Source organism: Carettochelys insculpta, chromosome 21, assembly GCF_033958435.1.
Source record: "Carettochelys insculpta isolate YL-2023 chromosome 21, ASM3395843v1, whole genome shotgun sequence".
NCBI classification, from domain to species: Eukaryota; Metazoa; Chordata; order Testudines; family Carettochelyidae; genus Carettochelys; species Carettochelys insculpta.
In genome coordinates this window covers 19,471,798-19,497,296 of record NC_134157.1, presented here as the reverse complement: position 1 = coordinate 19,497,296, position 25,499 = coordinate 19,471,798, and the positions used below count along the sequence as shown (strand labels likewise).

General features: G+C 50.0%; 1 protein-coding gene across 1 annotated transcript in view; it reads right to left on the bottom strand.

The window, feature by feature from the left end:
- CCDC187 (coiled-coil domain containing 187) overlaps positions 1 to 22,234 on the bottom strand; it is an 85,258-nt gene extending 63,024 nt beyond the window's left edge. The window contains exons 1-6 of the mRNA XM_075015859.1: positions 22,207 to 22,234; positions 7,521 to 7,646; positions 4,770 to 4,839; positions 3,415 to 4,001; positions 1,819 to 1,923; positions 8 to 106 (exon numbers count right to left, since the gene is read on the bottom strand). Coding sequence (XP_074871960.1) covers positions 8 to 106; positions 1,819 to 1,923; positions 3,415 to 4,001; positions 4,770 to 4,839; positions 7,521 to 7,646; positions 22,207 to 22,234 — 1,015 coding nt within the window. The remainder of the gene's footprint in view (positions 1 to 7; positions 107 to 1,818; positions 1,924 to 3,414; positions 4,002 to 4,769; positions 4,840 to 7,520; positions 7,647 to 22,206) is intronic.
- Positions 22,235 to 25,499: the final 3,265 nt, after the last annotated feature.

Here is a 25,499-nt window from a genome sequence, read left to right as displayed (position 1 = left end):
CCTTTACCTTTCTCTTTCAGTGTTTTCTTGGGGACAGGAGACTTGGAGGAACTCTGCTCATGCTTGTGTTTTTGAGTTCTGCTCATCCTGCATTTCTCTCTTTGGCCTTGACCCGTGGGAAAGAAATAGAAAAGACTGAGGTTAGACATGCAATCTAATTCAAACATGGCCCCTTTTGCTGGTGTACCAAACCCTGTGAAATTAGCCCAGGTGTTTAGATAGTCAGATTAGTGGCAGGTTTCCCCAAGCTGTCTTTACATAGCCAGCTGCATTCCCAGGTTGTAAGGATAGCAAGCTGGCTTTCACTGTTTATTGTGCCAGGCTGTGCAGAAGAATGCTCCAGCAGTACTGTACTACCGCGTTGCAAGGTTTAAAGAAGACGGAGCCAGATCCAATTGCCCCTGAAGAGAAAAGGAGTCTTTCCACTGATTCCTGCCCCCATCCCACTCCCCCCAGCCTCTTTTAGCATCACTTCACTTTCATCCTCCCTATTCCTGAGGCCATGTGGTTGCCATCCTGCTTTTGGGGCAAGAACCAGCCCTTTTGAACTTAGTCGGGACAGTCTTCAGTTGGCTGGAGAGGCCTGTGGGGTGAAAGCACCCCATGCTCCCCAGCACAGACGGCAAAAGAAAGATCTCTGACTAAGCCTACATCTTCTGTGCAGCCCTGGGCCAGTGCTGAGGCTTTGTGACAGTAGAGGATGCAGTTGCTCACTGCCATTAGCCACAAATCTGTTTCTTTCTAGAATACTAGAGAAGTGAATTAAGGTCTCCCCGGCTGTGACTGGGCACCTGCCCCAGGATTTCTTTCTGTCTACCTTAAGTACTCATACAATCCCTGTGATGGAGTTCAACCCCTTAGCCTGGCAGGTGAGTGAACCCACCCAATTAGTCATGTTCTGCACCTGGAGAAGCGAGTCACTAACTGGCTGCTGGCCAGCAGGGCCCAGCTAAGGCTCAATATGTTTGAAGGAGAGCAGCTGAGAGGGGTGATACTGCAGGGCAGACAAGTTCCTCTAGATGTAAGCCCAGGGCTAGGGACCAGAGAGAGGTCATAGGAGCAGTGCAGGCTCCCGCAAAGGAAACCATGAGCTATGGGGCTTTGCAAGTACAAGGACTTCAGTAGTTCAAGGGGGCAAAGGAGCAATCCAGATTCATTTGGGAGATCCCAGGAGGGGTTTCGGCTTTGTAATGTGATGCAAGGGCTCAGGCCCAGAAGATCTGGAGGCAGGCAGGGGACCTGGAAGACAGCAGCAAAAATCCCACCCTGCTGCAAGGGAGCACAACCACAGCTGCTGGAGTGAGCACCAGGCAGCACTCAGAGCCCACCTCTAGGGGAGGGTGGTGCTGCTGTGCTCATTGTACAGCTGGGAAACTGAGCCACAGAGACACAATGCCCAGGTTTGCACCAAGAAATCCTCCAGCAGGAGAGCTCCTCCTACCAAGGTAGCAACTGCCTCTCACAGAGGTGGAGTAACTACCCCACAGGGCTCTCCCACCAGCATAGCATCCTGCAGTTTGTCCTAAGCAACTTTAAGGTCACACAAGAAGCTGACAGAGGAGAGACTGGAACTCACGGCCTCTGAGTGCCAGGCTGGCAGCTAATGACTGGAGCAGCCTTCCTTCTGCTGCTGTAGATGCTGTAATTGCAACTGATCCAAGGAAGGAGGATTCCACTACTTGTTTTGTGATGACTATTCCCTCTGCTAGCAGAAAAGCTCCTTGCATATTCAGCCCGAATTGTCCTTGCAGTAATTCTCTCTCATGCCAGCAATATCACCGTCAGCAAACCGTCTGCTGTGCGAAGAGCAGCACTCACCTGGACTCTTGCTTTTAGAATCCCCTTTTTGCCTGGCAGGTTCTGATCTTCCAGGCTCCTTGTCAGTGGAAGACAGAGCGGCCTTCAGTCTCACAGCACTAAAACCTGAACAGACGGAAAATGAGCAGCGCTCGCTCTGCAGGGAGACATGCAAGGCCTGGTGGCCAAGAGCGGTGCATTCTGGCAGGGAGACACACACTCACCAAAACCAATTCCAGCGGGTGTCTGACTTGTGCACTGCCTGGTTTGTTGACAAGACCAAGCAAGATTGAAAAGATCAGTGATCAAACTGGCTTTTAAATGGAATCAGTCCGGACTGGTTCATACCAGGCTTAACGCCAGCTCTGCATTTGGCCCGCAGAGGTCAGTTTCCTCACAAAGGGTGTCAGCTGGGGGGGTTGTCTTTTGTGATGCTGACATCTGTGTACAGGGAATTGGACTGAGACCAGTTTGCCCTGTAACCTGAGCATTTGCGCAGCCGCTGGTCAGCTTCCTGGCTCCCCCGAGTTGTGTGAAATTTAACTTAAGCTGGGTTGGCTTCTGTGTAAATTGGGGGTCTATTGTGTATAAAACAGAGCACATGCAGGTGTGATGTGGGCAGGATGGGATGGGATGGAAGGTTAGTTATGCAGTTACCCAGAATAAACACTGATTGCAACAATGTGTCATGGTTCCATTTCTTGTCTCTCTATGCCATAAGGCAGCAATGGGCAACTTTGGCGAGCGAGTGGGCCACAAGATGGTCATAAGCAAGAGAGTCCCCCCAGATGGGGCAGCTTTGTGCACTGCGCTGGCGCACCCAGAATTGGCGGGGTGCGCCAATTAAACCCTAGCAGCGCTTTGATTGGAGGCGGAGGGAACGCACGGCTCTCACCATCAACGTTGAATAGTAACAGAGAGGAAGCCGTACTAGTCTATACACTATCAAAACAAAAAGCAGTCAAGTAGCACTTTAAAGACTAGCAACATAGTTTATTAGGTGAGCTTTCCTCTGTTCTGGTCTGGCTATGGTCTGAAGAAGTGGGTCTCTCCCACAAAAGCTCACCTAATAAACTATTTTGCTAGTCTTTAAAGTGCTACTTGACTGCTTTTTGTTTCGATACGATCAATGTTGTGTGCAGTCAGCACGCCCCTCACTTCACTTTAGTAGTATTGGCAAGAAAAAAGCTACCCGGAGGGAAACCAGTGGGAACTGGCAACTCTGCACCTGGGCAACAGTAAATAAAATGTCTTGCGGGCCCCACCCAGAACCCCGACGGACCACAAGTGGCCTGTGGGCAGCAGGTGGCCCTCCACTGCTGTAAGGCCTGAGAGTCTTAGTTATCAGGACTCTAGAAGCATAGGGCTCAGAGGGGAGGGAGAAAGAGCAGCCACACTAGCCAGCACCACCAAGACCTGCCTTTGCTGTAGCTATGCCTGTTCTGAAGTCTGGTATCATCAGCCCCGCCCCTGATCCCAGGGCTAGAGATAACTGCTGGGTACCACAGGCAGGGGGATGTTTCTACTGTTAGCATGTGTGGGACCTTGCAGCAGCCTGCCCAGCACAGCACATGCCCCTCCCATGGCAGCACTCAGGAGGCACAGACTAGCACTGACCTCTGTAAACTGGGGCTGGAGGAGCAGATGCCACTTTGCGAACCTTCTGCATCAGGGGCCGTGGAGGCAGCCGTTCCATGGGGTGGTTTGCACAGGGCTGCTTCGGACATTGCTGGCGCTGCTTCTGCTTCTGAATTCTTCCCTTGAGTTGCTCTAGCTTGTTGTCGGGAGATCTGCGCCTCAGTCCCTCCAGCCTTTCAGCCAGGGGACTATGGCAGAGAGAAAGGGAGCAGCTGTGCCTCCAGACTGCACAGGGGGCAGCTTGCTTGCTGTCCGCGAGGGAAGTGGGCACATGCTGCACAGTGTGAGGAGCTCCCCCCATCTCTCCTGCTGGGCTCTTCTTGCCTGTGCTGACCTGGTCACTCAAACTGCCCCTATGGCTCAGCACGCATAGAGTCTCCACAGCAGCATGAGTGCCAGCCGCAGCTCTGCCATCCTGGGCTTCCATTTGGCAGGAGCTGCATGGTGCAGAGGTTGGCTCCCCGCTGCAAGGCAGATGCATCCTTCCGGCTGAGTCACTCCTCACAGCCTGGCCCTCAAAGGACTGACTCTGGGGCCACACAGGAGAAACACTCGTGCCGTTTTCCCTGTTCGGAGAGAAGAAAATGAGCCTCCAAACACAACATTCCTGGGGAAGGAGCGAGCCAGCTGCCAGTTACATTTCTGACTTCGACACTCAGAGTTTCTCTCACCCCCTCCAGCGGAGCATCCCGCAACTATTCTCCTTCAGCTGTATAAAGGAAATGGAGATACAGCAGATCAGGGACTTGCCCAAGACCACAAAGCAAGTTTGTGGCAGAGTCAGCAATAAAATCCTAGAGGTGACTGCTCTGACCTCTTGGTAACACTTGCTCATCTCCTGGCGACAACAGAGAAAATAAACAGTCTTCCTAATCTGGGGCACAAATATCTACCATGTGAGTGACAGGGGAATTTCCCCATTAGCTATGAGCAGTGTTGGGTCTCTGACACACTGAATCCTTATGAGTCCTTCCACGAGACAGCAATACTGCATATCTAGTGCTAAGATCAATATATGCCAATTAAAGAAAAAAAGGAGCAATGGGAGAATACAAAAAAGGATGCAGAGGTGGAGTGGGGTTATTGTAAGCCCTGGGCAAATTACACAATGGGCTCCTTGTGAAGATGCACTAGTAAATCAGCAGGCTGGTACAACATACCACTGGTCTGGTCAAAACAATCTAGTAGCTTTAATTCTTTAAAAAAAAAAAGTTTTGTGTTTATGGGACTTTTGCCCTTTATGGGCATCTGCATTCAAAGAACCTAAAAACACTTTGAAAACACATACGATTAGCCACCCACAAACAGAGAAGCAGGTTTTGGGTGTAACTTACCTGCAGGATAGACAGCTCTCCCCAGGCTTGATTTTGTTTCGAACAATTTCCTCTTGGCCTGTGTTAGTTTCTATAGCACAACACAATCAAGTCAAGGACAATCTGAGAGTGTTCTTGAAATAATATCAAATGTGGCTAAAGAAAGCACAACAGGTTTTAGTGGGAACAATGCAGAAACCAAATCCCGCCCTTTAAACACACCAGTACAGTTTCACCTGTGAGGAATAATGCACAATAACGAATCCCGGGAGACGGCCAGTCCTGACTTTGCCCAGCCTTTGTGGTTCTGGGTGGGGCTCTTTCTGGATTTGCACGAGTGAGCTTGTTCTTTGGCGTTTTGGCAAATAATGGTGCCGGTAGCTTGTAGCCTTTAATATGGGTGTTAACTCTTTCTAGGCTTCTAGGAATGACTGCCCCAATGGGAGGGTGAAAGGCCGAACCCCTGAAAGAGAGGGCGCGGTGGGCTGGGAGGGACGGGCTTCTTCCCTGTTTGTTGTTCGTTATATGGTAGTGTCTAGAGACCCCACTCCTGGAGCAGAGCCTCACTGTGCGAGGTGTTGTACAAGGGTGAAATTAAAAGGGGCCTGGGCCTCCTTTCACAGAGGCTGCACAGGGCACTGCAGCCATCTGTGCCTTACACACAGTGCACAGCCAGGGCCAACAACGACGTAGGGGAGAGGGAGACAAAAAGAGCAGTTACCCCACGGTGATTGAAAAGGGCCTGAGGCTCCCAGCCACCTCCACTGCTACCATGAACACCAGAAATCCACCCTGCAGCCCCAGCTGCACTGAAGGGCTGGCTAGGGGAGGTTAACCCCAGCCTCACCCCAACCCTTCTGCACAAGGCCACAACCCTTCCTGGGCCCCAGAACCAGCTCCCCTTAAGGCCTGGTGAAAGCTCTCATCAGCCCTGTGCGTGGACTGGCAGCGTCCAGGAGGCTGCCCACCTCACTGCCCACTCAGGGGAGGCCCCAGACCCTGGTGTCATGATGGCAGAGGAGCATCAGGGCCAAATCTGAGGGAACACACCAAGCAGCGGGGTGGCTGGTGCTTCTGCTTCTAACCACGGGTACGAGGCAGGCTCCTGCATCAGGGCTCCCCTCCCCAGGGGCCTGTGGGGCTTTGACCCACTTCCAGCAGCCTGCATTCCTCCTCGACAGATGGAGAGTGACCCAGCGCCTGGGCAGGCCGAGCTCAGGGACGGGGGCTGAGCATGGGGTGAGCAAGGTGCTGGGGCCAGCAGCTGCAGCAGAGCTGCCCTACAGGGATCGACGGTGCCTATTATGGGAAAGATTTCTGGGGTCACCATGGCACCTGCCTAGCAACCAGCTGGGCAGGGTTCGGGTCTAGGATGAAGCAAAGGAAGGCAGCCAATATACCCCCAAAGTGCTCCCCAGCCACAAGCAACACAGGGACCGAATTAGCTCACTGGAGTGTGCAGAAAGGCACCTGCTGGGTTCACTGGGGATTGACTCAGGCATAAAACACCAGGCATGTTCATGCTCCTAGTTCTTCCTCCTCTCCTGTCCCCAGTAACCCTTTCCTTGTGAGCTTTCTCAGTCCCCCAGAGCAGCACAGAAGCCTGTTGACATCTCCAGGGCTTAACGTACACCAGAGTATGCCCTCTGAGATCTGCAGGCAGGATCTGGGCCTTGCCCACCTCCGTTGCTGTCACACTGTGTTCAATGTACTTCTGGGCTGTAAGTCTGATGCAAAGTCTCAGAACCTTGGTGTCAGTTAAGCCCCAGGACTGAATTCGAATCCTCCATCCGTTGGCAGGTCTACACTAGACCTCAAAGTCGATGGCAGATACGCAATTCCACCTATGGCAATTGCATAGCTGGAATCAATGTATCTACCTTCAACTTATCTGGACATCTTCACTGAGGGAGCTTAATGGGAGATTAAGGAGTACCAGGGTCGACTGCCCAGACCTGATAGTTGGATTTTGCATGTCCCCACTAGGCACGTGAAATCAAATCCCAGAAGGTCAACCCCTTGTCTGTTCTTAACTCTTGTTGAAAAAGGCAGGAAATTGCTTTGCAAAAGCCAGTCAGCAAAGCATTCATCTCTTTGTAAGGGATCGGCTTCATAGGCCTCTTTTGCTTTGCCATTAGCAAGACAAGTGCCTAGGAATTAAGCTGTCACCTCGAGATTCGTGCAGTGCCCTGGTGCTTTGGGAAGAAGTAGCATCAATAAAGACAAAAGAGTCATCAGCTTAAATCTTTTGCTTCCAATAAACTCTTAGTTATGAAAACAAAGAAATACCTGGCAAATGTGAAAATAAAACTGACAAACTAAGTGCTTGTCACTTTGTTTTCCTCAGTGGTCCAATAAAACTCCCTGTTTCTTTCCTTTGCTTCTTTTCTTTCGGCTTCTGTGATTTTAACGGCTGCTTTTGTTGCAATAAAAGTTTGCGTTGACACGGAGACACCTGTCCTACTGTAAAATCCCCGTGGAGCCTGAGATGCAGGTAATTTTTACCTTGATGTAGCTATTTGAAATTGACACCGTAATCCCACCTGTGCCTTACCTTCACAGATTCCCTGCACCTTACATTCACTGGGATGTCACTTCCTTAGCTACTTTGGTGTAAAAATCACACCTTTCTGCAGTGAAAACAGCCCCCCTGGAGTTCATCTTTCTCATTAAGACCTGTGTAAGCTTCCTTCTTCTTTTCCACCCTGCCTGCCTGCTCCAGACAATGAGCCAACAATCTCAGCATTGTTCAGCCAGTAAATCAGAACTCACCCGGGCTCCTTTCACAGCATAGTTTATTCCTGGCTTTCTGAGCTTTGGTGTAATTCCAGTCTTCAGGGTCAAATTTATTTTCAATCCTCTGTAACTGTAAAAAGGCAAATTTCCTTTCCAAAAGGTCTGTGCTGTATTGCTCTGGTACCCTTTTGCTGGCATATGTTGCTTCTCTGATTTATTTTTTCTTCTCAGCTACTCTGAGTATAAACACTGACATGTCTAGGCATGTTCTGTTTGGTATTTTCTACAGTTGGAAAGAATGCAATTGACTGGAAAGGTAGACAAACCATCTCTTTCTATTACCTACACTTGCATGCCTCATAGATTTAAAAGAATTCATTAAAGCTAATGTTAAATTTCCAATACACAGGGTAAGGAAAGCGTGTCTGTGCATCTGGGTATAAAAGTAAACCCATGCCTGATCCTGCTTAGGAAAGTGTAAATCAGGAGTACTCTATGGCAGCCACAGAGTGAACACACCAATGTGATACCAGTGTAGCGCCTTGATCCTGGACACACTTAGGCTACGTCTACCCAAAACTCACAGAGCTTCTGCACTAAAAATGCGTCTTGTCGCCAGAACTCGGCACTTTTGTTGACAGACTTCTGCCCCTCCCCCATGAGGCAGAACGCCTTTCTCAACAGAATCTGTCAACAAAAGAGCCATGTGGATGCTCCAAGGGCCCCCTCTATTGACAGACTGGGCTTCTGGGTCATCCGGCAGCCCTGTCTGCTGTGCTTCCAGTTGGCTGCTCTATCAACAGAGCAACCTGCTTTCGTGTCCAGCCACAATCTGTCGACAGAAGTTTCAACCAATCGCTGTTGTGTAGACGTAGCCTAAGATGTATGTAACTTAGGAGATTAGTCTCATAGAAGTCAATGAACTGTGTATTGTGTAAGTTTGTGCAGGATGTGGGCCTAACCTATTAATGTTTTGCTATTTCCGGACTCAACCAGTGTTCCCTATAAGCTGAGCACTTGGGTGGCTGCCCAGGAGAGATTCGGGTGCCACCCGGTTGATTAGCAGAGTGCCCACAGTGTGTGTTTCTATTAGTAGGGGAACATCTGCACATGCCTTGGTGCATATAACAAAATTTATTCTGCCCCATGAATGGAAAAAATTAAAGGGAACCCTGCAGACAACCCATATCTGCTGATAGTTGGGGCAGAGTGAGGGACCGTGGGCTCAGCAGATGTTACTGAGCATGTTCAGTGCAAGTCAGGAAGCAATTCGAGGCAGGGGAGGGAACTCGTGACTCGTGTGTGTGCCCACCTTCCCCCAGGTCACCTCTGATTATTGCCCTAATAGCAAAAGAAGGCACAGCTGGAGATATAGGATGGCAGCCCAGCTCCACTGATATCAAAGAGGTCAGGATTTCAGCCACCATTTAGGCAACGTTTCACCTAGCCAGAGGCTCTTTCCTTCGGATCAGAGTGCTACAATCCCCACTTACCACTCCTTTGGCCTTGTGAAGAGTTTTCCAGGCCAAAGCCACATCTGGGGAAAGAATAAAGATGCCAATGACATGACAGCACCCAGTGACTTCTATCCCTGAAGGAGCTTGTCTTCACCCAGCACAGTTTAACACAGATAGGTTAGATTCTTGGATCACCAAAATTGTGCCCTATAAGCATACAGAAAAATGGCAGCTGCTGGGTTATTGTTTTGAACCCACTTTAATTCTGCTAACCTGTTGCTTCCTGGGACCACCTGTGGAATGCTTACTCAGCAAAACATCCACCTGTGTCCATGGGAAATTTTGGTGGTGCAAAAACTGAGCCAAATTTGCCATTCTTCTGCCCGATGGGTTGAAATTACTTTGGCCAGGTTTACACTAGACCTGAAAGTAGATTTCTGATATGCAATCTAGCCACGATAATTGTGTGGCTAGATTCAACATATCAGAAATCACCTTACGTGACTGGCTTCACTAAGAAAGGTCAATGGGAGTGTTTCTCCTGTTAACCACCCTTACTCCTTGTGATAGCATGGAGTACAGGGGTTGATCGCTGACCCCAGACAGATTGATTTGGCTTGTCTTTACCAGATGCACAAAATCAAACTCCGGAAGTGTAGACAAGCCCTTTCCTTGTTGCCTGTTGGGCTCTCTCTGTTAAAGCAAATTTGCAAGATCAGGCCCTGCATGTAATTACCAAAAAAAGTACGTCAATTAAAAAAACATCTTATGTTAGAGTGTTCTGTCCCTCTCTCCTAATCACAAACACAAACACAAGGTCGACCTCGACTAGTTTGAGCATCAGTGCCTTGACTACACTAGGGTTTGCCACTGGGTCTGAAAACACACCTCTCTTTTGCAATGAAGACACAACCCTCAGGAGAGGGTGAAACAGGAGGGATTTATAAAAGGTAATTTGAGAAATCTCTTTTTGCCAAATGAAGTGTGTCCTTGTCGTGATGGTAATTAACACTGCAAGTTTCTTTTAAGGAGCAATCTGGGGTTCAAATAAAAACAGACCTGTCTTTCATTGTTCCCAGGTACAGGCACTGGTAATTCATGAACCAATTACCTGCTAATGGGGTTGATTCTTCTGCTGCAACTGGGCAGCCCACTTTTAAAGCCATACTGCAGGTTTGCTTCGCTGGTATCCACCTCAAGGAACATTGACAAGAACGTGCATGTTATTGATGACAGCTGATAATACTTCTATGCTTTGGATATGCTTCATTTTTTCTCCTTGCTTACAATTACTGAGGTCCATAATAACACTTAGCATTTAATGAACACACTGGAGAGTCCTGCAGTGTTGTGAATATTGACTATGTTCCTTCATCCTCTCAGTTCCTCCTGAGGGATGATGCAAGTTGTGCCCATTTCACAAATGGGGAAGTAAGGTAAAGAAGGCAAATGACTCTGAAGAACATGACTGATCAGTGGCAGAGCTGAGACTAGAAACCCAGCATCCCAGTTATTTGCTTTAATCACTAGACTACGCTATCATTCCAGAGCAATGGTGTTAAGGAACTTTTTCCCTCCTCAACCCCAGAAATACCCCATCCCCAGTTAAGCAGCACAATACCTTACTGGCCTATAGTAACCTCATTCATGCTTGTAACCACTTCATGGCCAGAGGGATCTTTGTGGTTCCTTGCCCAGGAGCTGCACCAGTATTTCATCCCAAAGGCACCACTTCTCTCCAGCCATTCACAGAAGCACGTCGTCAGAGACTGTTCCTCCTCTCTGCAGGCTGATTAACTCCAGCAAGCTGATGCCCAGAGGGGTTGGGTGAGAAAGCCCCTGAAGAGCACCTGGTCTTCTCTGGTCTGGCTGCTCCCCCTGTGCCTGGCCCCCAGCTGCCGAGCTAATCTTCTGCCATTCCACCGGCATCCAGCCACCTGGGCTGCAGAGCTGCAAGGGAAGGTGAGCTTGACAAGTGCAATCCCCGTCCAGCCCCCGGCCCCTCCTGTGTGGGCGCAAGCAGGGGCCAGAGTGGGCGAGCAGCAGAATCCCAGAGCACACACCTGTGTTTGGTGTGGGGGACAGAAGGGACAGCTCAATGCAGGGCTGCTAGGGGACTATGGAGAGTACAAACAGCAACAGGATACATTAACTGCAGAGAGGCCTGAGTGCAGATCTCAGCTTGCAAGTGGGCAGGGTGCCAAGGGCTTTTGTTTAGAAGTGGTTACTCACCCACACAGAGTGGGGTGGGGAGGGCCCAGCCCACACATGCTGCCCCAGGGGGATGGGCAATCAGTGAAAGGCTCTACTCAAAGTAAACAAGCACTCCTGTAGCGCCTTAGAGACAAGCAATTTTATTTATTAGGTGATGAGCTTTTGTGGGTAAGACTGTGTCTAGATGGCATGTTTTTTTCAACAATGCCCTTCTCAATTTCCCCAGGTCAAAATAAGTAAAGTTGAAGAACTGCATTCCCACAGCCACTGCACTGTGGAACGGAGCGGTCTCACTTACAGCCACCGTTCAGAGCCGCGGCGTCGCACAAGGAGCGCTCATGTAAGGCGGTAATAGCTGCGCTTTGTTCATGGGCATTCATTTTTGACCTTAAGGAGTGGGAGGGGTCAGCGAAAGTCATTCCCAGAGCTGCAGTTATTATTTTGAGAGGAAAAACCCTCTTATCTTGACTTTTCATGCATGGCAGTGTGAATGCTCCATGTTTTGTTTTGGGGTGAGGGGTGTTCGGGGAAAAAAGTGTGTTTCATGCGGAAATAAACCCACCAATGCTGACAAGCCCTCTGACTGGTGTAATTTCCCCAAGCACCACGTGGGATGAATCATGTTCCCCCAGAAATCTTTACTGTGAGTTTCCACCTCAAATCAAGCCTCCTCCTCTGATTTGCTTGATGGGCCTGTCTCAAACTCAGGCCGCTTTCTTGGTGAGAGGAATGAGCGTTTATCACAACAAGGCAGAAGAGTTGGCACTGCTGTGTCGTGCAGCGTTTGGCGTCTAACTTATATCCCCAGCTCTCAGGGAAACATGGCGTAAGAGTATCAGCTTTTACGTGGAGAAAGCCAGATCATTTCTCACCCAAACGGCTACCAAGAACAACGCTTAAAAATGCAATATGAGTGCACCCTAAAGAGGCAGAAATTAGCCAGCAAAGAGACTCCTAAGTTTGTTCATTTGTCATGATTCTTAAGCCAATTGTGCTGGGGTGCCTGATTTTTGAACTCTTGCCAACTGGCCATACTCAGCCTTTGGGGTCCTTCTGATTTGACTTTTCAAATCTTTCCGGCATTTCCAACCACAGGGAAACAGACCTTGTTCAGCCAACAGCAGGTGGCGCGCTCTGCCCGCAGCAAAGAGCTGGAGAGCAGTTTAGGGACTGATGAGCTATTCAGTCTTCACTGTGAAATCCAGGTTGCTGGCTGGATATGGATTGTCTGAGAACCTGTAACCAGGAGCTCTCCGCCCATTCCCTAGTAATGCTCCATCCCTGCACACAGCATTCTTCCTCCTTTTGTTCTGATTATGGGAGGTTAGTGCTCAGGAACAGTACTGGCCTACCTGAATCGCGGGGAGCAGGAGCAGGGAGTCCCCCACAACCATAAAAAGCCTGTCCCCTCAGATAAGCGAGTGGTAACAGAACCCAGAAGGGGATTACAGGGGACAAAAGAGGGAGCCCAAGGATGGGGGCACACACATCAAAGAGTTAACCAAGAAATCCCAGGGAGACCCTCAGCTGGCAACCCTGGAAGAAGCCTTTGCCCCGAGAAAGGAGAACCGTGGGCAGCACCCAGAGGAATTCTGCCCAGGTGCATGCATGGATGAAGGAGCAGAAAAAGTTCTAGAGAACATCCCTGTCTAATACCCTCCTCCTGGACTGAAGGGTGGCCATTTAGGCCCTGAGAATAGAGCTCTCTAGCTAACCACAGGCCAGGTACCAAATGGGCACCAAAAGTGCCCCCTTGCACTGGGCTCCAAGCATGTCTCCCGTCTGCTCTGGGGAGAGGATGGTTCACTTCTGCCTGTCCTCGGAGAATGTCACCAAAGGGGCCCAGTGATTGTGGCTGGTTTGCAAGGGGGATTCCCATCCCCAGGCATTGGATGGAGACAACACTGCTCATTTCACAGCGCCACAGACGATTCCGAGCAGAGAGGTGTCGTGAGGGGGCGGGACTCGCAGCCATGGTGCCTCCTGCTGCTCCTGCAGGAATTAGCTCCTTCACTCTCCAGAGGCCCCTCACGTGGTGGGTGTCTCACCCATTGTTCTCCACCCGCTTGCACCAGGAGCCATGTCCCTCCCAGACCACAGAGTCCTGCCACAGTGCCCTCTTGCTCTGGGGTCCTCCCCTACCAGGGAACCCCAACTCCCTACACCCACCTTGCCTCAGTGACCCACTGCCCGTCATCACCCAGCCTGCAGTCTTCTTCTGCCCAATGGCACTCAAGCTGTTGCTCCCCATGGCAGCCCTGGATATACATACTGTGCCATGCTGTGCCTTCAGCTGTTTGTGTACAACCTTCCGGACGGTGCCAGGTGTTGGCTCCCGCCTTTCTGGGCACGGCAAAGCCTGGGCAGACTGCTGGTGCAGAGGGAAGCCAGGAGGCTGGCCACTCGCCCGGCGTGTTGTGATACACATGGCAGAGCGTGAGTCCACAAATCTGTCGAGATGTGAAGAAGCGACACATGACAGCGGGCCAAATCCTGCCTTGAGCAGCATGTGCATCACTTAAATCACTCAGCACTGCGCTGCACCAGCCTTCAAAAGCCAAATTCTCCCCTAACCCCCAAGGTAGCCCCCACTGATTTCAACGTGACTAGCTTTGGGTGTGGGGGAGGGGGAATGTGAGCCACAAAGCAGAGAAAAGTCATTTTATGGGCTTCCAACAAAGATCGCTGCATGTTTTTTGCAGTGATGAACCTGCTGAGAGATACCACGTTAACTGGCATTATCCCACAAAATGAATGGTGCAATTCAACAGTGCTTGCTAGTGACCATTTTAACCCCCCTCCTCCCTGCAGAATGTGGAGTCCAGCCCCTGGGCTCAGGGGAGCTGGGTTCTACTCCCAGCTCTGGCACATGAATCCTTGGGCCAGTCACTTAATCGCTCTGTGCCTCCATTTCTTGTCTGTGAAATGTGGAGGGTTATCTGTCTTTTGTCATCTTCATATAGAAAATTAGCTCATCTACAGAGTGGTCCTTGGTTTGTGTATGTGCTGGATCTGGCAAAATAGAGCATTGACCTAAAGGCTGCTGTAATACAGTAGGGTCTCAATATTTGTGAATCAGCCTGGGGCTCCAGGCAGCAGCACTGGCAGCCGCTGCTTCCCCAGGACCCCGAGCAGGGAAAGCCAGCAGCTGCTGCTTCCCCAGGGCAGGAGTGCCAGCAGCCAGGGGCTGCCATATTTGCGAAATTCAATATTTGCAAGGGTTCTCAACACGGAACCCTTGCGACTGCTGAGACCCTACTGCATTTCTGTTACCCAATGGCTGTTGGGTTACATTGCAGTTATATAGTAACAGAGAGGAAGCCGTGCTAGTCTATACACTATCAAAACAAAAAGCAGTCAAGTAGCACTTTAAAGACTAGCAAAATAGTTTATTAGGTGAGCTTTCGTGGGATGGACCCACTTCTTCAGACCATAGCCAGACCAGAACAGACTCAATGTTTAAGGCACAGAGAACCAAAAACAGTAAGCAAGGAGGACAAATCAGAAAAAGATATCTTTCTAGAATATCTAGATATCTTTTTCTGATTTGTCCTCCTTGCTTACTGTTTTTGGTTCTCTGTGCCTTAAACATTGAGTCTGTTCTGGTCTGGCTGTGGTCTGAAGAAGTGGGTCCGTCCCACGAAAGCTCACCTAATAAACCATTTTGCTAGTCTTTAAAGTGCTGCTTGACTGCTTTTTGTTTTGATATTGCAGTTATATGTTTGTGAGGTGCCGTCCTCTGCCTTTGGAGTGTTTAGCTGAGCTTTTCCAAACTGCAAGCTTGGCTTTCTCTTCTTCTTCTCTTAGAGTACTGTGTCACTGATTGGGAGATGAAACCACTCATTCACAGTGCATGGCCCAATTCAAGAGGTGTGCTCATATGTTAACCAAAGGTGACTAGTGTCACATGAGTAGATTCCAGGGGGCACCAGACACATGCCCCCCCCCCACACACACTGCTCCCCATTCCACCCTTGCTCTGCCCATGCCTCATCCTCTCCCCATCTTCACCCTTGCTCCACCCGCTCCCATGGCTCTGCCCTGCCTGTCTCATCCTTGAAGCCCTGTGCTACTGCCAATGGCTGCGGGGGCAGACGTCCACCCCAGAGTGGTGCAGTCCAAGAGAAGAGTGGGCTAGGAAGCTTACGCTGTTCTAGGGCCATGCCACTCCTGAGGAAAGGGGGGACTGCCCCCACGCGTACTGGAAGAGGCACAGAGCTGACAGTGAGTGTCGGGGGGGGGTCCCCTGTGGACCTCCTTTAACTCACCTACCTAAGGGTGTGGCTCACTGTCCCATGTAGTGGCACCTAGACCCCTTACAGAACGAATGAGACTCCTCTAAGCCTGAGCTGAGAGCCAGCTGGCTTTTAGCTCAAGCTGTTGCTGCTCCTGCACTGAGCTCCCAGGTTCAAGTCTGCCTATGGGCAGTTATACCCCCATATATTGGCCACTGAATCTCATAACTCTAGTGATAAATTCCAGGGATCGCTGGCAGGTAGAATAGGGAACAGGAAGCTCTGTTGCTCTTTCAGGGTACCCCATAGGAATAAAAAGCTCCTCTCTCTTTTTTTGATGGGTCTATTGCTCTGGGTGTACAGTTTCGGGAGCTCCTGGTTCAGGCAAAATACATGCAGGAAAAAGAATAAATAAATGCTCCTTGTTTGTTGTTCTGGAGTGTCTGGCTAAGCCATTTACATCAGAGGCCCATTTTTCTCAGCAGTTCCCAGTTAGCAAACAATCTTAACACAGATCGGGGCTTGAATTGCTGGCGGGATGTGACATGAATTTTGTGATAAGCATACAGAGGGAAAAGCCAGCTGACTAACAGTGAAGTGGGACACCCTGAAGTCTGACCACCCACAGCCGGATCCTGAGCCCATTGAACTCAATGGTGGGACTCCCCTGCAGTTCGGTAAGGGCAGGGATCACGCCATTTCATAAACTGATATTTGGCTGGACCCCGCCAAGAACGAAGTTTAGAGTCCTACTTATTTCCAAGCTAACCATTCCTTGAACGGAGTGCCGTGGTGGGAATCCTGCACTGGCAGGGGTGATAGCTGCTTGTTATTTATGGCAAGGGCGGTAAGATTTTTTGGCTACCTCAGTCTGTGCCAGGTCCCATCAAATCAAACACTGCCATCAAACACCCGTCTGTAGGGCTTTCTTGGTGCACTCACTTCATTTGGGAATGCTTGTAAATTCAGCCTTATATTTTCTCCTTGGTGCTCTACGAGGATGGGCATTATGGACACGCAAGAGGGAAACAAACATTTAACTCTCCCAAGCCGTGTCTACACGTGCACGCTACTTCGAAGTAGCGGCACTAACTTCGAAATAGCGCCCGTCACGGCTACACGCGTCGGGCACTATTTCAAAGTTAACTTCGACGTTAGGCGGCGAGACGTCGAAGTTGCTATCCTCATCAGGAGATGGGGATAGCGCCCTAGTTCGACGTTCAACGTCGAAGTAGGGACCGTGTAGTCATTGCGTGTCCCGCAACGTCGAAATAGCAGGGTCCGCCATGGCGGCCATCAGCTGAGGGGTTGAGAGACGCTCTCTCTCCAGCCCCTGCGGGGCTCTATGGTCACCGTGGGCAGCAGCCCTTAGCCCAGGGCTTCTGGCTGCTGCTGCTGCAGCTGGGGATCCATGCTGCATGCACAGGGTCTGCAACCAGTTGTCGGCTCTGTGGATCTTGTGTTGTTTAGTGCAACTGTGTCTAGGAGGGGCCCTTTAAGGGAGCGGCTTGCTGTTGAGTCCGCCCTGTGACCCTGTCTGCAGCTGTGCCTGGCACCCTTATTTCGATGTGTGCTACTTTGGCATGTAGACGTTCCCTCGCAGCGCCTATTTCGATGTGGTGCTGCGCAACGTCGAAGTTGAACATCGACGTTGCCAGCCCTGGAGGACGTGAAGACGTTATTCATCGAAATAGCCTATGTTGATGTTGCTACATTGAAATAAGCTATTTCGATGTAGGCTTCATGTGTAGACGTAGCCCCAGATTGTCAGATGCGTGCCAAAGAAAATATGGGCAAAGGCAAAGTATCATCTGTATGCACTAAAAAAAAATCATTCTATTATTGCAACGTCAATGGAGGGATGAGGTAGAAATTAGCTATTCATGGACTGCTTGGGTTTTTTTTTTTCTTTCTATCAATAACGGGATATGTGAGCAGAATCTTAACTGAAAGACCCAGGGAGTCGCTGACTATGGTGTTACACTGAACGTGGGGGAGAGAATGTAGTATCCATGGTAACAGGCTATAGTAAACGTGGCTTTTCATCTGTATTAGAGGATTTACAGCACCAGAGCTGGGACCAGGCAACGTAAATGAGGGAGCTCCAGGTAAAACAGTATGTTTTATTACCATAACCCCAACAGCTCAATTGCCTGTAAAATGGAGAAGCTGGAGAGAAGGTGGGAACAGCATGATTGTTGTGGCTTATGATCATCATACAAACTCCCCTGAAGTCAGCGCAAAGACTCCTGTTGACTTTAAAGGCATCAGGTCTGGGTCTGGTACGCTCTGTTGTGTGGTAGAAGGGGACAACCCAGTGCAACGATGGACCAGCTGTGCTCAGCAAACACAGAGGGTTGAGTCGTAGGTGCACAGCTGACTACGCTTATTCACGAAGTCCCTCTGTTGGCTGCAGCTGCCCTGCATGAACACCCCACTGTTAGGACCCAGTGGTCCAGGAGAAGGTCGCAGCTGTGGAGGAACCCCTCTAGGAAGCATTGTCCCCTGATCTTCTGGCAGGTGCTCCATTGGGAATTGATGGCGCAGCATTCCCCCGAGCTGCTGGCTCACCAGGGTGCATTTCATTTTCAAATACAGGTTGCATCTCTCTCATCCAGCACCCTCGGTGCCTGACCAGTTCTGGACAAGAGAATTTCCCAGACCACGGGAGGTCAATATTGCCTAGCACATTACCAACAACTGCTAACTGGGCTCTTAGGGGTAAATTTAGGGGTAAATCAGAGCTCAGCATCTCAGAACACTGCAAGCCAGGACTGGTGCTTGTAAACAAAGTTTATGGGACCATGGGAAACTTAGTCACCCCCATGGTAAGTGGTTGTCCAGCTAAATAAAGTCATGCCAAATTATTGATGTTGCCGGACGAGAGAGTTCTGGGTTAGAGAGGTTCAACCTGTATATAAATGTAAAAACTCTTAAACGAGGGGCTTACATTTTCCAAACTGAGCAGAGATTCTGGGCACCTCCAGTTCTGTGTGCCCAACCTGACACATGACTCAGGGGCCTGACTTTCACAAGACAGGTGTCCTGAAAGACCTTTCTGATTGGGCACCCAGAATAATCAGAGAGAGGAGAGGACCTACGACTGAAATGCACCGGCCCTGGAGCAGAGGGAGATAGGGCTGTGAGCTGTGAGTAACCTTTCTATAAAAAGGCTGGTCCCTGATGAGTAAAAAGTGATTTACTGGCTTCAAAATCTTCCCTTCATTGACTTTCAGGCACAGTGATCTATGGAGTGGCATGAGGTAGCAGCAACAATATTATGTTTGTGATGCTGCCTTCATCCCCGTGCATTGCAGAATGAGAGCACTAGGTTAACCCCACCATGGCATAGAGTGTGCACCACTCCTGGATGCCCCTACTGAAGTCAACAGGAGAAAGTCCATTGACTTCCATGGAGTGTTCCATAGTTCCTAACAAACAGCGTGTTCCTTTGTTCCTGCGGAACAGTGCACATCAATGCAAGCCAGCTCTCTGTCCTTGTCATTTCCAGTAATTATGCGCAGAATGCTCTGACTCATTCCATGACCTGCACCCAGCAGGGCAGTGATTAACCATGCAGTGGTTCTGAAGCTAAACATAAGAAAGAAAATTCCTTTGGTGTTGGAGAATCACATGTGCTAAAGACTCCGGGCCTTTTGCACATGGCTACCCCAAGGCAGGGTAGTGTTTTGCTCCGTGCTGCTTCATCCTAAAGGACAATCATAAGCCAAGGAGGCCAATTCACCAGCCAGGGCATCAGACAAAGTTCCCAGCAGCTGTAGAATTTTGTTCCCTTTCTCCAGGGATGATTTTATTTACAAAACCAAAATAGTTTAGCCTCAGTCAGAACAAATTGACCAGGACCTGCTGCCTGGACCCTCCTAAAGCCATGTCTGACAAGCTTTTGTCCTATCCAGTCAGGTCTTCCTCCAGTTGGGCTGTGACCTGGCTGCTCCCAAACACTTTCCCCTGACCTGAGTCTCTTCCAGGAAACTGCTGCTTTTTTCTCCTAGCTGGGCTCCTCATCTCTTGTTTCCACAGCAGCCTAATGGTTCTCCAGCACCATGGTTGGTGGGTTGGGAGAAGGGGTTGAGTGCAGCCTGCTGCCAGAAGTCACCAGCTGCCAGTGTCCTTCCTGTGACAGAGCCACCTCCTCCTCCCCTGGTGGTGTGCCAGCAGTCCTCTGTAGCCAGATAGCTTCCTCAGCCTTGGAGGTCTTAATATGAATACTCTTGAGGAGTTTCTCATGGGCAGGGATGCTCCTCAGCTTAATTGCCTCCTCCTGTAGGTCTCCTGCCTGCTTCCTGAGAGATTCCACCAGCCAGCACCTTTCACACTGGATGATCTCCCTAGCCTGGTTATGTGTGGGTGTGAAGTGCAAACTAGTATCTGCAAATCTGGACGAGGGTCTGAATAGAGGCATCCAAAGTCAGACTGTCTGTCTGGTTACAGGCACTGGTGGAGAAGACTGGAGCAGTGCCAGCACAGGCGAGGCAGCCCTTCCTAACCATAACAATTAAATTACAGCTCCCTCTTACAAACTCTCCTGGTCACTAGCTCCCCCGGGTTGCTTGGGCTTTTAAAGCTTCCTCTCCTAGGTCAACCCTCCCCCTTGTTAATCACAAGGCGGGCTGAGGCTGATCAAAGATGATCCAGGGAACAAAGGCTCACACAGCCCTCAGACGCGATCCCATTGACCCAGTAACTGAAATTACCTCAAAGAGAAGGAAAAACTCAGTCAAGCAAACTCACCCTCTCCCCCAGGTTAGTTCTCACACCTTATTGATTCAGCAGGAGAATCTCCTTCTCCCCTTCTCGGAGTCCCCTGTTTGCAGCCCCTTGTTAGCTCATGCCCTGGATGCTTAGCCTCTGGCTTTTAGGGCTTTTAAATATCATCCGCCTGATTTCTCTTGGTCATATTTGTTTTACCACTGAGCCCCAATCGGAGCTAATATTGCATGTTGAATTGCCTGGTAAGCTACCACAAAGGGCTGCTTCCTGCCTCATTACACTCCATCAGGCTGGGTCGTCCTTAAACCTGCCACTGCTTGATTCCCACTATTGCCAAGGAGGCAGGCAGCCGCAGCCATTTAACCCCAAGTTGTTGGTGACAGCTGCTGCCTAGCTGTGCACTGGGCTGGGTGGGGCAGGGAGGACTCTTCAGATAATGCTATAAAACAGCAAATGCTTGTCTTGGTATTCAGTGAGTAAATCTCCGCCTTGCTGAATGCGGGGCACACTAGATATTATATACCTACCAACCTCTGATAACACATAAACACCCTGTGGGCTTTAGGGCCCAGTTCTCTGTTGATGTAAGAGGGCATGGCTCCATTAAAGCAAAACCAGAGCAGTTTACACAAGCAGACCATTTGACTCAATTAATTTGTGCCTCTTTCCAGCAAAGCCAATGGAAGTACTTCTGTGGGGGAAGGAAGGACGCCATGGATGGGGTGAGGAATATGTCCTGGGTGGTGATGTCTGTTCTTCATGAAGGCACTGGGGGTGATGCCCTGGAGTGCAAAAGGTATGGGAGCAGAATCCAGAGCCACATAAACGGAACACAAAGGCAGCAAAGGGGGCGTGTTTCCAAAGATCCAGGTGCATGCAAATGAAATCTGCAGCCAGGGCTGGAAAGGTCCCTGGATGCCAGTTTTGTGTTTCTATGACAACCCCTTTTAGCAGGTCACCTCTGAAAGCCAAACGCTGAATTCAGCCCATGGCTGTAGCGTGCTGCAATGCTGAGCTGCTACTTCACTTCCAGTTGCTTTTCCAGAGAAAGCTAGTGGAGGGGACAGTAACAGGGGCTTCACACCAAGTCTTGTCTCCCCCAAGGCTTTCTTTGACCAATATTGTTTTCTGTTTTAGGAGGCCAGCACAAGCTTCTGTCTGCAGTCAACACAGGATCCAAGTGTTTGCTCTGGTAAGGCCACCTGAGCAGATGTTAATGTTAATCTGGTTTTATCTCCATCCTTAACAATGCACCTATTGCCTGTAACTGTGGACAAACCAAGTCAATATTTGGAGTGCATGTTAGGGAAAAAATGTAAGGGGCTGAACGTAACCATCATACTAAGGGTAGAGCTACACAAGGGTAGAAAGCTGATTTCCAATACACAGTTCCAGCTACCCCATTAGCATAGCTAGAATCCAAGTATCAGAATCAATTTTCTTACTTAGTGTAGTCCAAGGTTATTCAAGCTCATGCCAATGTCCCTTACTCCACACAATAACCTGGAGTACAGGGGTTGAGGGCCAAGCCGAGAGAGATCAATTTTGCTGAGTCTTAACACGTGTCAAAATTGAACTCCGGAAGCTCGACCTGCCCGTGTTGATCATCCAGTAAGTATAGATTAGCCCTAGGAGTTGTCAACCAGAAAAATGGAATTGAGAGATAAAATAGGAAGAGCTACTTCACTGAGTCTCAAATCTGGTGGCCAGAAGGGCCCATTATAATCCTCTGGTCTGAATTCCTTCAGAGAATAGCCCAGAGGATCTAACCCCAACATTTCAGCCTCATGCCTGTTACAGCTTCAAGTGATGGAAAATCCATACGTGATTTAATTACCCTCACTGTTAAAACATGTGCACCTTATTTCTAGTCTAAACTTGACTCACTTCTGTTTCCAACCATACGATCTCTCTGTGCCTTTTTCTGCTAGATTAAAGAGCTGTTTACTATCTGCAATCTCTTCCCAAGACAGGTAACTGCAGACTGCAAATACAGCTCTTAATCTTCACTTGGGCAACCTACGCTAGCGATTGGGCCGCATGAGTAGCTCTCCCTCATCTCACTGCGCCACAGGACTGACTTACCCAAGACGGTCTCCTGCGACAGGGTCATTTTGCTAACTGTGCCTGAGTGCCTGAGAATTTGTTTGGGAGGGGAGGAGGAGTCAGTATTGGCTTGGACCCTAGCCTGGGTTTGCCAGCAGCTGGGAACAGGCAGCAGGGGATGGATCACTGCTCTGTTCACTCCCTCTGGGGCACCTGGTATTGGCCACCATCAGAAGACAGGACACTGGGCTAGGTGGACCTTTGGTTTGACCCAGCGTGGCTGTTCTTATGATCATGCTAGTGGCCTCCTAAGTATTGAGGCCATCCTGAATGACTGAGGCACTTCATACAAAGCACCATGTTGCTCGAAGTGGCAGGGAGGCATATCAACTGGTAAGTAGCCCCGAAATACTCCCTCAGTGAGGCAGGGCATTGGCAATTGGAGTACATCCCTTTAGCGCCAGGGTACAGGCTCACCCCTGATTAGCACATCCATCAGCTGGCCACCCTTTAACGAGAGCTCATCCAGGAGAGCTGTAAAATGCATCACTCAAGCCACAGCCAGGGCTGGGCAGCTCCAAATGCTAATCAGCTGAAATCATCGACACTGGCTAGATCGAGCTGTGGTGCAGACTTCCTGGCCCTTCAGGCTTGGGAGAGGAGAGAGCCAGTGGGGCTGTATCTACACTGCATTTATTTTTTTCTAACAGTAGTTTCCACCCCGTCCTAAGGTGGAAATGAGTAAATCTGAAAAATCACATTCCCCCAGCCACACCCTGGCAAAACAGAGTGTTCCCATTCACAGCCACAGTTCACAGCTGCAGCCTTGTGAAAGGAGCTTCACATGAGCAGATAAGAGCTGGGCTTTGTTCACTCAGGCAGTCCCTTTTGACCTTGGAGTGGGGTGGCAGCAAAAGTCGTTTGCAGAGCTGGAGTAGTTATTTCAAGGGAAAAGTCCTCTGACCTCGAATTACCCCACTGGGCTCTCTGAAATCTTTTCTGAAAAATAAAACCCCAGTGTAGACAAACCCTGAGGGAGACACCTGCGAGAATTTCCTGCCCGGACGCAGATCCATCCTTAGGCTTCTGGGGCCCCATAGGGTAGAGTTACACTGGTGTCCCTGTGCCTGATGGCAACTGGTGGAGACAACGATTGTTTAAAGATGTGATCTGATCATCTTCAGCAACATGCTACTGAAATATTTCTAAAACAAATCTTACACTCGGCCCAGAAGATCCCTGACTGCAAATTCTGAAACTGACAGGGGTTGGCAAATGCCTGTTAAATGGCTTCACTGCTACTTAAATGGTTCTTTCACAGGTTCTACTAATAACTCTGGCAGGGTGTGATAGGGTGGACTAAGCCATGATGCCCCCTAGAGGAGACCGGCGGCCTTGCTACACCCCATCCCAGTGAGAGGAGCAGACAAGAGGTCCTCTAGCAAGGATAGAGCAGCTGTCTCGTCTGCGGCCAATCAGGGCACATCAGGCTGATATAAAAGAAGCTGCTGGCCTAGGGCAAGGCAGTTTTTTTCAGGTGCTCAACCCAGGTGAGTCTCTATACTGCCTCGGAGACCAGCAGCATTTTGGACAGCTCTGAGTGTGAGCTGAACTTAGACCTGGGCAAGACCCAGGCCCTGTGGCTGGAGACTGGCCACAAGCCTAACAGAGAAACTGACAGCACCCTGGACAGGGCTATTCAGATCCCACCCTCAGAACCCTGAGGACAAGGGACAAGGCCTTACACAGTACCCTTGGCTGCAGAGGGACGGTCAAAAGCAGGTGGACCCTGTCACACAGGGTTTTTCATATTTAGTTAACTCGATCCCTTCTAGAGGAAGCAGGACCACAGAAAAGGCTCAGAAGAGCTGGGTGAGTGAACCTTAAGACCCACTTATGTCCCAGATTTCTAAGTGCCCTGCACAGCTGTGTATTCTGTGTATGGGCAAGGATGGCTGGGCCCGTGCTCTCTGCAGTTTACTACTGAACATCAAGGCATGGCTCTCCAAAAGGCAAGCTGCCATCACAGGCTTTATGGGCAGTAGCTGCAGATGGAGCTAGCACAGAAAAGTCCAGCTGTGCCGACCTGTACCTGGGAACCACCCGGCCACCATGCAGGCTGCTCTCTCTTGTTAGCCACCCAGCAGTGGGAAGAGGCTCAGGGACTGGGGCTGAGCAAGCTTCCTACATAAAACTGTAAAGCAAGGGCGGGCAACCTGCAGCCTGAGGGCTGCACGTTGGGGTTCGTTGTGTGGCCCGCAAGGCATTTTGTATATAGCAGCCCATCTGTGTATTTTTTCCCCTACTGGTATTACGGAAGTGGAACCCACGTAACGCAAGGGCACGTGAAATGAGGTGCATGCTGATTGCACACAGCATTGACTGGGAGAGCCTTGCTCACCCTTTGCATCCAATCAGAGCACCGCTATGGTTCAATCGGGACACCCCCCCAAATTGTAGGTACACAAGCGCAGTTAGCAAAATGACCCTTTCCCAGAAGACTGTCTGGGTTACAACAATCTTGCAGCCCACGGAGATGAAGCAGGGCCACTCCTGCAGCCCACTCACAAGCCTTGGTTGCCCATCGCTGCCATAAAGTCTTCCTAGGTTGGTGACTCTGGTCACTCGCCTCTGCAAGGCTGGCTTTTTGAGCCAGTGCAGAGAGCAGACTTCTGATCCAGGACTGGCGAAGAGACAACAGGTGCCCCTGAGCCTGGGGTAGGGCTGGAGAGAAGGTAACAGAGGGAGAAAGGAGCAAAGGAGGAGGTTGTGGGGGATCCTTTAAGGAGGGAAGGAAAAAGGGGGTGAAGGAGATGCAGGGCTCCAAGAAAAACCTCTTTAGAGGAGCCTAGCCAGCCTTGGGAAGAGCGGCATAGACCCATTCCTGCAATAGCCACGTGGCAGCTGCAGATGTAGCATATTTTGCTATTTATTTAAAGAGATTCCAGCCCACTCTGAGTGTCCTGGGAGTGGGAAGAGACCTGCCTCTCTGCATGGGTGGGAGGAAGCAAATTAATGTAAAGGAAAAGCAAGGAGGTTGGAGGAGCTGGAAACCTGGCTGCCAGTCCTTCCGAAGCCCAAGGCTGCTCAAGATGCTCAGCACTGCTGAGGATCTCCCCTTCCCCCACACTCCAGGGAGGCTTTTGCTTCTCAGCTGCTATCGGCGTGCACTTAGCCTTGCTGCACAGGGTTGAATTATTCAGAGAATCTCATTATTGAGATTTATTCTGGAGCCCCTGGGCTCCAGGTGCTTTAAAAAGAGATGATCCACTCCAGCAAAGCAGCTTTTCACATGATCCTCTCTACTTCTGCTATGAAAAATCTTTCTGGCT